At 31.4% G+C, this 10,650-nt stretch overlaps 1 protein-coding gene across 1 annotated transcript in view; it reads left to right on the plus strand.

Annotated features, from left to right (window-relative positions):
- The window catches only part of LOC141348495 (mannosyl-oligosaccharide 1,2-alpha-mannosidase IA-like), a 105,181-nt gene that overhangs the window by 85,579 nt on the left and 8,952 nt on the right, over nucleotides 1–10,650 (plus strand). Inside the window, exon 3 of the mRNA XM_073852787.1 lies at nucleotides 3,878–3,993. Coding sequence (XP_073708888.1) covers nucleotides 3,878–3,993 — 116 coding nt within the window. The remainder of the gene's footprint in view (nucleotides 1–3,877; nucleotides 3,994–10,650) is intronic.

Genomic DNA, 10,650 nt, shown 5'->3' on the forward strand with positions numbered 1-10,650 from the left:
AAATATAAATATAAAATATAATATGTTGTGTAATTTTATTTAATTTTTTTATTTAAATATTATTAAAAAAATAAACATGCACACAATTAAAAAATAGAACAAATCTAAAAAATAAATATAAAATGTGTTTTATTTAAACAAAAAATCAACAAAATGCACAAAATAAAAAATAGAACAAACAGAAAAATATAAAATAAGTTGTGTGCTTTATTGATTTTATTATTTAAACAAAAATCCACAATGCACAAAATAAAACAGAGAACAAATATATAAAAAACAATATAAATACAGAAATATAAAAATTAATAAGTTGTGTTTTTATTTTATTTAAATATTTAAACCAAAAAATCAACAATGCACAAAATAAAAATAGAACAGAAAAAAAATATATATAAACTGTAAATATGCTATTTGTTTTATTTTATTTAAACAAAAAATCTAAACAATAGAACAAAAATAGAACAAACAGAAAAATGTAAAATATAAATATAAAATATAAGTTGTATGTATTTTTTTTATTTAAATATTATTTAAACTAAAAATGGAACAAATAGAATTGTTCAATTTTGTGCTTTATTTTATTATTTAAACATGCTTAGGTTTGTTTATATAAATATGTAAATATTATTATAGTTCTAAATCATATATATGCATATGTCTATATAAATACAGACAAATACAATTAATTTATTAATAATTAAAATTTTTATCCAATTAAACAAAGGTATTGTACTTACATACCCTCATTCTCTGCCTTCAGACTATTCACCTTTAATGCTTGAATTTCCAAAGCTTATGCCCTTGTACCCCAGTATTGTAGTTCAGCATGACACGCTCTCATCTTTGTCAGTTTCTCTGGCTTTTACAAAGCGTAGCCTACAGTAACCTGTGATTTTGGTTTAGGGTTGTAAGGTAGAATAATGACTTTAAACTATAGTAGTCTGAGTCGAAAAGGCCACGTCAGATCATAAAACTGGAACTTTTATGACGGGGCGATTTAGCTGCATAGAAACGGCTCTGTCTGAAGAACAGCGTGGCTGTAGGAAGCAGGAGGGAGGGTGCTTTGTACATTTTTATGGTGTTGTTTGATTAGCACATCCTGTTTCCTTTTCCTGTTTCGTTTGACACCTCGTTGTGTTCCTTTTCTACTTGTGGAAATGAAGGGGTCATGGCATGCTTTCATCTCCCTCATGTTTTTCTCCATGACAGATTCTTGGAAGTGAGATCCATGTTTTTTTAAAGCCGGATATGCGACAGCAAATATATCAGACATTCATTTTTTTCCAGTTCCAAAACACTTGCAGTTACTTACTCTTGGGGATTTTTATTTTATTTTATCATTTCATCGGCTCTCGCAAAGCCAAAGGCGGTTGAATGCTCTGCAGGAGGTGTTTGAGATGTTGCGTACAAATATTGCAAACAATAATTCTGTCATGTTGCTTCTTCAACATCACTAAACAAAGCCAGGACTGTTAAATGAGGAACACAGCTGGTTGGCAGCTTTGCATTTCTTGAAGAGGGTTGCATGCAGTGCCAGACTTTAATTATTAAAGTACAAAAAGCAGTGTCGCCCAACCTGCTGCGTTCATAATCAGTACGAATGCAAAAACTGCTAGCGAACGACTTTCGTGTTGTTCAGGAGTTACGCCGGTTACTGTATGCTATTGTTTTTCTTTTCAAATTTGTGTTTCATAACATCAGCACCTTAATTGGCTGCATTAATGTTTCTTTTTATCATGTTGTCGGAGAATATTGCTGGGTAATGATGCCTAAAATGGTTGTGTGAATTGACCTGAAATAGGACAGATAGGTAATGATTGGTTTTCTTTGTGTTTTGGGGACAAAATGAAATGCACAGCTTTTATTAAAAATGGAAGAAGAAAAACTGATCAGTTCTTGTCTTGTCATAAAGTGATGAAATAAAAAAAAATATTTTATTTTATGAATAATAATAATAATAATAACAGTGCTGAATATTATTATTATTATTATTATTATTATTATTATTATGATTATTATTATTATTATTATTATTATTATTATTATTATTGACAATATTGGAATTATTATTTTATTATTGTCATTATTATTATTATTATTATTATTATTATTATTATAACAATAGTATTTTAATTTGTAATAGTATGATATAAAAAGTGTAGTATTATTATACAGGTAATAATAATTTTATTATTATTGACAATATTACTATTTTTATAATTTTGTTATTGTCAATAATAGCAATAATAATAATAATAATAATAATAATAATAATAATAATAATAATAATAATAATAATAATAAAATATAACATTTGTATTTTTATTATTGACAATAGTATTGTTTTATTATTGTCAATAATAGTAGTAGAAATAATAATAATAATTTGTATTATTGTTATTATTATTATTATTGACTTATTTTTATAGTTTTATTGTCAATAATAATTTAATAATAATAAAATAAACATTATATTATTATTTTAATAACTAGTATTTTTATTTTAATAATAATAATAATTATTATTATTATTATTGTTATTTTAATAAGTTTTTTAATTAAAAATGTGTAGTATTTTGTAATAATTTTAATAACTAGTATTTTTATTTTAATAATACGAATATAAAATGTAGTATTTTTTATAATAATAATAATAATAATAATAAAATATAAAAACTGTATTCTAATTCTTCTTATTGACAATAATAGTATTTTTATTTTATTATTGTCATTAATAATAATTTTAAAAACAGCTGTATTTTTATTGTAATGATGATACTAATATAAAAATTTAATTTTTATAATAATAATAATATAATAACATTTTTCTTCTTCTTCTTCTTCTTATTATTATTGACAATAGTATTTTTGTTTTATTATTGTCAATCATAATAATAGTAGTAATAATAATATAATTATTATTATTTTAATAACAGTTTATTTTTTAATAATAATATAAAATGTGTAGTATTTTTAAAATAATAATAATAATAATAATAATAATATATCACTATAATATAAATTAAATTAGAATTTAAAAATATTACTGTTTATTATTATTATTATTATTATTATTATTATTATTATTAGTAGTAGTAGTAGTAGTAGTAGTAGTATTTTTATAATAATAATAATAATAATAATAATAATAATAATTAGTAGTAGTAGTAGTAGTAGTAGTAGTAGTAGTAGTAGTAGTATAACAATGCTATTTTTAAATTAACATTATTATTAAAATAAAAAACCTGCTGTTGCATTTAATTTTATTATTATTATTATTATTATTGTTATTGTTATTATTATTATACCAAATCAAATCATTTTACTTTTAACTAAAAGTTTTTTTTTGTTGTTGTTGTACAATAATATAATAAAACAACACAAACACTGTTATTGTCAAGTAGTAGTAATAATAATAATAGTATTTGTATTATTTATTTATTGATTTATTTAGTAGTAGAAGTAGTAGTAGAACAATCGATTCACATCGTATGGCGCGAACAAGTCCAAGTCAGTGTATTATCATCACTATCAATGACAACACCAGAGAGTTATTGAGCGTCTGTGTTTCTTTTATCCACTGTAGATATCATGTTATCTACTAAAATACTAAAGTAATCTGACATGGCCTGAGTTAGATCTGTTCGTCTTAACCTTGGCCTCCCTTTGAGGGTGTTAACTCGCTAGGTTTTCATTTGTTGTAGCCGTGGTTTGTTTGCTCTCGACACAGGATTTTCCCTTAGGCAGGGCATTAGGGTCCATATCTCAAAGGCGCTCAGGTCTTTATCATAAAGCTATCGGTTTATTTCAGCTCTGATCCTAGAGGTAACCCCACAGGAAGCCTTCTCAAATGGTTTCTTGTCATATTTATCCACAGGTAGTCTCAAAGGAGCCACCATCGTGGATGCACTGGACACGCTCTACATTATGGAGATGTATGACGAGTTTGAGGCTGCTACCGAGTGGGTGGACAGGAACCTAGACTTCAACATGGTAAGACACAAGCCTTTTGTACTCGTTTTTGTTGAGCCGGTTGATTTTTATCCTAACAAATATTTCTTTGCTATAAATGTGACCCTGAATAATGCAACATAGTCAATCAGAACAATGACTGTTTTGATGCAGCTTTGAGAACCCGTCTGTGTCATCTCCAGCGCTGACGGAATAAGTCGACCTTTGCACTTTTGGGTAGCTTTTAGCTTCATCGCCTGTAAATCAGCCAATAAGACTCTGGCTCACGAGTCTGGTGTTAATGTTTGAGGAGACTTTCCACATCTGAGCCAACAAACAACAAATAACATCCCCAGGCTTTATGCTTTGACGTTTTTCAGCACTAAATTTTGATTCCAGACATCCAGTCCCAGAACTTTATTTGTTAACTCCAGAAATTACAGTTCAGTCTAGATGTTTTTTTTTTTTAAGAAATGAGCATGTTAACTGTAACCGTACTCATTCTTTAGTCATAAGGGAAATAGTTTTTTGAGGAAAACACGTCACGATTTCTCTCCATATAATGGACTTCTATGGTGCCCCCGAGTTTCAACTTCCAAAATACAGCTTCAAATGACTCTAAACGATCCCAGCCAAGGGAAAAAGGGTCTTATCTAGCAAAATGATGGGTTATTTCCTTAAAAAAAGACAATTTATATACTTTTTAACCTCAAATGCTTGTCTCGCCTAGCTCGGCAATACGAGCGTTTGAGATTAAAAAGTATATAAGCCATAAATGTTTTTTAGAAAATAATCGATCGTTTCGCTAAATAAGACCCTTCTTCCTCGGCTGGGATCATTTAGAGCCCTTTGAAGCTGCATTTAAACTGCATTTTGGAAGTTCAAACTCGGGGGCACCATAGAAGTCCATTATATGGAGAGAAATCCTGAAATGCTTTCCTCAAAAAACACAATTTCTTTACGACTGAAGAAAGAAAGACACAAACATCTTGGATGACAAGGGGGTGAGTACTAGAGGTCGACCGATGTATCGGTTTTGCCGATTAATCGGCACCGATAGTTGATTGGCTGAACTATCGGTTATCGGCAAAAATTCATGCTGATAGTTTTTCCGGATTGCGTTCTTTGCTGAAGAGGCTCACGCTCCGCTCCGCTGTCATAGAGTATGAGAGGTTAAGTCAGACACCAATGTTAAGTGTCAGGATTGTTACCATATATTTGCATTGATTTATATCCAGTTGGTCATATTGGTAGCCAGCAAAATTGCAGATTTAAAGACTTGATGTGAGAAAGCAAACCGTGTTCATTCAGCCTACAGAATCCTGCTGCGCCACAGCGCGCCATTCACAGTTTTACATTACATATCTGTCCCAAATTGTTGTTAATGTTTATAAAGGCTTGACCCTGCTGGAAGATTGTGCATTTAAGTGATAAATTCGTATTTCTGTAGCTCTAATAAAGTCTGTATGCTTCATATAGAGCTATAATTTATGTTTTAGCCTTTTCTTCAGGCTGCAGAAGCATGGTAGGTTTGCATCTTGTTACGCACTTTATTTCACAATGCAATTTTCCTTGTTCTTACTTGATTTTAATAACTGATCAACAAAAATATGTATTCAAAATTAAGATAAAAATTATACAAAACGAAATTCGTTTAAAAAGGGATTTTCCACAAATAAAAAGGTGGAAGTGGTCAACAATTGTGTCTGACCCTCTCCAATTCTCCCGGTGTATTGCCGTCTAATTCATACCACGTCCTTTGACATTTACAAATTACACACACTTCTTTCGTAATTAACAGATTAAACTGAAACAAAACACAAACAAATAATATTTAAACATAAATGTAAAACAGATAACACATTTTCTTAAATGGCTACAACAATATAGATCGTACTTTTCTCTTTCCGTTTGATCTGTTGTTTAAACTAATCTTTGCCGCTTTTTTGATCATTCTTGAAGTAAACATTTGCCCATTTGGTGATTAAATAAACTGTTTTAGATTTCTGCTTGAACTACATGACGCATCCTGTGTGTGTTAGATACCTGCGAGTTGTCCTCGCAACGCAGCGCTGCATCCAATGCATCGCAACCCTCTCTTCAAGGAGCTTGTGTTTTTCCCCGCATATGGCACGCGTGAGCGCCTGAAACGCGGCTGGCTTCATTGCACAGAATTTGCACTGTGAGACTCGTGTGCATTGCTTGACAGTGCGTGCTTCCACCCGCAGTTTTTTACTTTACATGTGCCTTCATTTCTGCCGTTTGTAATGCAGTATATTAGATGCACAAAACTCGCGCACTGACGGACTTTCACTTGCAATTTGTGTTTGTTCGTCCTAAAAAGCTTGATTGCAGATGCGGTTAAATGCACTTGCCATTTCGAATACTTTTATACGAAACTGATGTACACACAGTCAGTTATGTTTTCAGAGCAGGGCATCTGATATATCGAAATAGATCTGTGCATTCGTTTGAATGCAGCCTGTTAAAGCAGCCACTGTCAATGATCTCATCAGTAATAATCAAACGAAAGGAAAAAATAACTATTGTCTGTTAACTTTTGGACACTTAAAGAACACTTATTTTAAATAAGTAATTGGTTTAAAAGTAGCCTGCTTATGTAATAAAAAAATAAAGTAAATTTTGCTCAAAATAAATTATATAAAATGTATATGAAAATGTAGCCATGTGCAGTAATATTGAAAACTGAGAATGTGATGCATGGTTATATTTAGTTGTTATTGAAAATCGTAATTAAATTGAATCTTAATTTTAATAAGGCAGTACTAACATACAGAGATTCCAAATATAAACAAAAAGCATAGAAACTGCAATTTTACATATTGTTAAAATGTAAAGATTCCCACCCCTACTGTTAATATGAAATAACACTTTACAATGAGCCCATTTGTAACATCAACTAAGATTGATGAAAGCTGTAGAATAGAAGTGTTGTTCCTTGTTAGGGTGTTATTTTGTTAACATTAATGAACTATGAAATAACTTTAATGATCAATATATAATTAAAATTTATATTTTTATTAATTTACAAAGTATGGTTTATTACTTTTTTAAAACTAGCAGAGCAGTATTTTAGTTGCCGTTCAGTATCTATTTTCAAAAACTATCGGTTAATTAATCGGTATCGGCCAGTGTGGTCCAACCTAGCTATCGGTATCGGTAAAAACCAATATCGGTCGACCTCTAGTGAGTACATTATCTGTAAATTACTGTGAACTACTCCTTTAAATTAGTCATATTATTATCTGTGATTTATGCGATGCAGAAAACATGCGCTGAATTGCGAAATCCAGTCATAAAAATGGAATTTGCTGTATAACGCAGATCACAGAATTTGCTAAATTTTGGGTGAACAAATCTAAAGTAGGTCACTTGAATCAAAATGTGATATGGGCTAAAGCCTGTGAATACAAAAATACTATTTAAATATGAATCCTGCATGTTCTGTGTGATTTTTTTTTTTTTTTTTTTTTTTTTTTTTTTTTTTTAAATCATTTAATTAGATACAGAATTTGGTAAAAAAAAAAAGTTTTATAGGGCCTTAAAATTTTACATTTTGTCGAACCATTTAAAAATTGTTATTAAATTGTGCAAGTTTCATTAATTAGACATGATTGTTTATTTTATTTATTTATTTTTTTTAACAATTAAAACAGGGTCTCAGAATACAGGGAGGGCGGGGTGTGGAATGGAATAAAAAAAAAGAAAAAATAGGATTTGCATTGATGTATGGTTTGTTAGGACAGGGCAATATTTGGCTGAGATACAACTCTTTGAAAATCTGGAATCTGAGGGTGCAAAACAATCTAAATGTTGAGAAAATTGCTTTTAAAATTGCCAAATAAACCTCTAAGCCATGCATATTACTAATCAAAAAGTACGCTTTTGTATATTTACAGTAGGAAATTTACAAAATATCTTCATGGAACATGGTATTTACTTAATATCCTAATGATTTTTGGCATAAAAGAAATTAATAGTTTATACTTTTGACTACAATATATTGTAAGCAATTGCTACAAATATACCTGTGCTACTTATAACTGGTTTTGTTGTCCAGGGTCACAAATAAAAACGGATTTCATAGGCCCCAGGCATGTTACGAGGATTCATTTTCCATATAGCTTTTAGGAGAAATGAAAGAAAAAAAATTCAAGAATTATTTTCAAGTCTCTGCTAGTTTTATTATTTTCTGTGGTGTGTTTCAGTGCTGATTGTTTTGTGTTCCAGTTACAATGTAATGCAGAAAGTGTCTGCTATTGATGGATGGAACAGTTAAAAACCATTTAGATTTGAAGAGCAAGCTTGAAGAAAGCAGAACTGTTTTTTATTACAATGCAAAATAATTAGTAGAAGAAATAAGAGGAAACATTCTTTGGTTTTTCAGCATTTTTGTGCATTTAAACCCTTTCCAACAATGACTGTATGATTTTTGAAATCCATCTTTTCACACTGAGGACAACTGAGGCACTCATATGCAACTATTACAGAAGGTTCAAATGCTCACTGAAACACAGTGCGAGTCGGGGGGTGAAAACTTTTTGAATTTGAAGATCAGGGTAAATTTAACTTATTTTGTCTTCTGGGAATCATGTAACTCTTCTGTAGCTTCTGAAGGGCAGTACTAGATGAAAAAAAAAAAAAGATATTTAGGCAAAATAAGAAAAATGTACACATTTCATTCAGTTCAAAAGTTTTCACACCCTGTCTCTTAATGCATCCTTTTCCTTCTGCAGCATCAGTGTGATGGAGTGGAGTGTCTAAACCTTCTGTAATAGTTGCATATGAGTCCCCTCAGTTGTCCTCAGTGTGAAAAGATGGATCTCAAAATAATACAGTCATTGTTGGAAAGGGTTCAAATACACAAAAATGCTGGGAAACCAAAGAATTTGTGAGACCTGAAGGATTTTTCTGAAGAACAAGAGGCAGTTTAACTGTTCAGGACAAACAAGGTACTCATGAACAACTATCACTAAACAAAAACAGCTGTGGATCATTCAGGTAACAGCACAGTATTAAGAATCAAGTGTATGTAAACTTTTGAACAGGGTCATTTTCTTACATACTGTTGACTGTATGTAAACGTCTTTTGTGTGAAATGTCTTATTCAGGTCAGTACTAAATAAAAAAAACATGCATATTAGCAGAAACATTTAGCAGATTCTGCAAGGTGTATATACACGTTCAACCTGTATATTAAAATAGAAAAAGATTTGTTTAAAAAAAATACAGCCTTGCTGAGCATAGACTTACAAAGACCTTAAAAAATCTAAAACCTCAAACTTTTCGATGATAGTCTATTCATGTTATCTATAACATAATTTATAAGGTGAATTCACCAAGGTTCTGATAAAAAAAAGTATTCAAAGCTATTTTCTGCTTTGTAGGGGACTCATCCAACTAGATTTTCGAGGTGAAATTATCTGGCTTTTATAAACGTCAATATCTCTTCAGTAATATGAGAAGTGCTGAACTGTTTCATCTTCAGAACTGCACCCAGTAGGGAACTAGAAGGACTGAGAGCAGCAAATGAAGGCAGAAATCTGATTAATCATGAAGAAAGTGAATAGCAAAAGGGAATCAATACTGCATGCAGATCGCTCCAGAAATGACTAAACAAATTTGACGAACGAATTAAGACACAACATATGCAGAATAAAGTAGACGAAAATAACGCTTTGTTTGATGTTCGATCGGCTTTGTGTCGTGAGGTAATTTCATTAGACATTCTGCAGGGGTTTACTGTTAGTTAAGCATCGGAAGTCCTTCTCTACATCCTCCCGCCTCAATTTAAGGCAACAGAGAAGACTGTATCTGGCTCCAATCCTTTAATGAAGAGTGTTAAACAACTTTTAATTGAAAGGCTTTTCTTTCTACCCTCAAGCAATTCCAACAATGAAAGAGTCCACAAAAATCCCCCGTGAAACAGTTATTAATATTCAGCTTGTCTCTGGAATACTAAGCAACCTATTTCCGATGCACGGAAGCCTCTTGTTTTAGCAGAATAATTGTAGACATTGGAAGTTCAGTCATGTCTTTATTTGACCTCCGCTATCATCCGGTTATCTTTGAGAAGCTAAAAGGTGTTTAGCTGTGTAAGTAAAGGCTATCTGTATATTATCATCTGGACTACCGTTTCGAAATGAGTCCAAGCGGTTCATCTCTTTGGTAACATACTGATTATTTTGGGAGATATGATTAATCTTTGTTTATCGGGTCATTCCTGAATCCTCATTACCACATTTCGTTGTTTTACAAGTTATGATCAGATTGCTTTACGGAGAAATCCGACCCTGGAGCGGAACGGAGGAGGAGGAGGAGAGTCGCCTCACTGTATCAACAGTCCTGATCTCTCATCTTTTATGCTGTGGGATTCTTTTATTCCTGTAAAAGCCGGCGTCATCGAAGGTCAGGTTCACCCGCTGCTGTAAAAGACCCGCTATGTTGCAGTGACCACAAATCCCAACTGGACTCGAACCCGAGCGAGATAACCTTTCAGACAGAGACACTATACCGCCACTGGATCGAAAAACCTCATCAAAAGCATAAAAATAGAAATCCTTTCCTTTTTTATGAGTCTTAACAATCAGACACGTGGCATTAGATACAGAGCCCAAGCGCAGTGTGGTTCGTTGTGTCTATATGTTTCTATTCTCTCTAGTGCAGACTTGATGTGTG

The sequence above is a fragment of the Garra rufa genome, chromosome 13 (assembly GCF_049309525.1).
Source record: "Garra rufa chromosome 13, GarRuf1.0, whole genome shotgun sequence".
Classification (NCBI taxonomy): domain Eukaryota; kingdom Metazoa; phylum Chordata; class Actinopteri; order Cypriniformes; family Cyprinidae; genus Garra; species Garra rufa.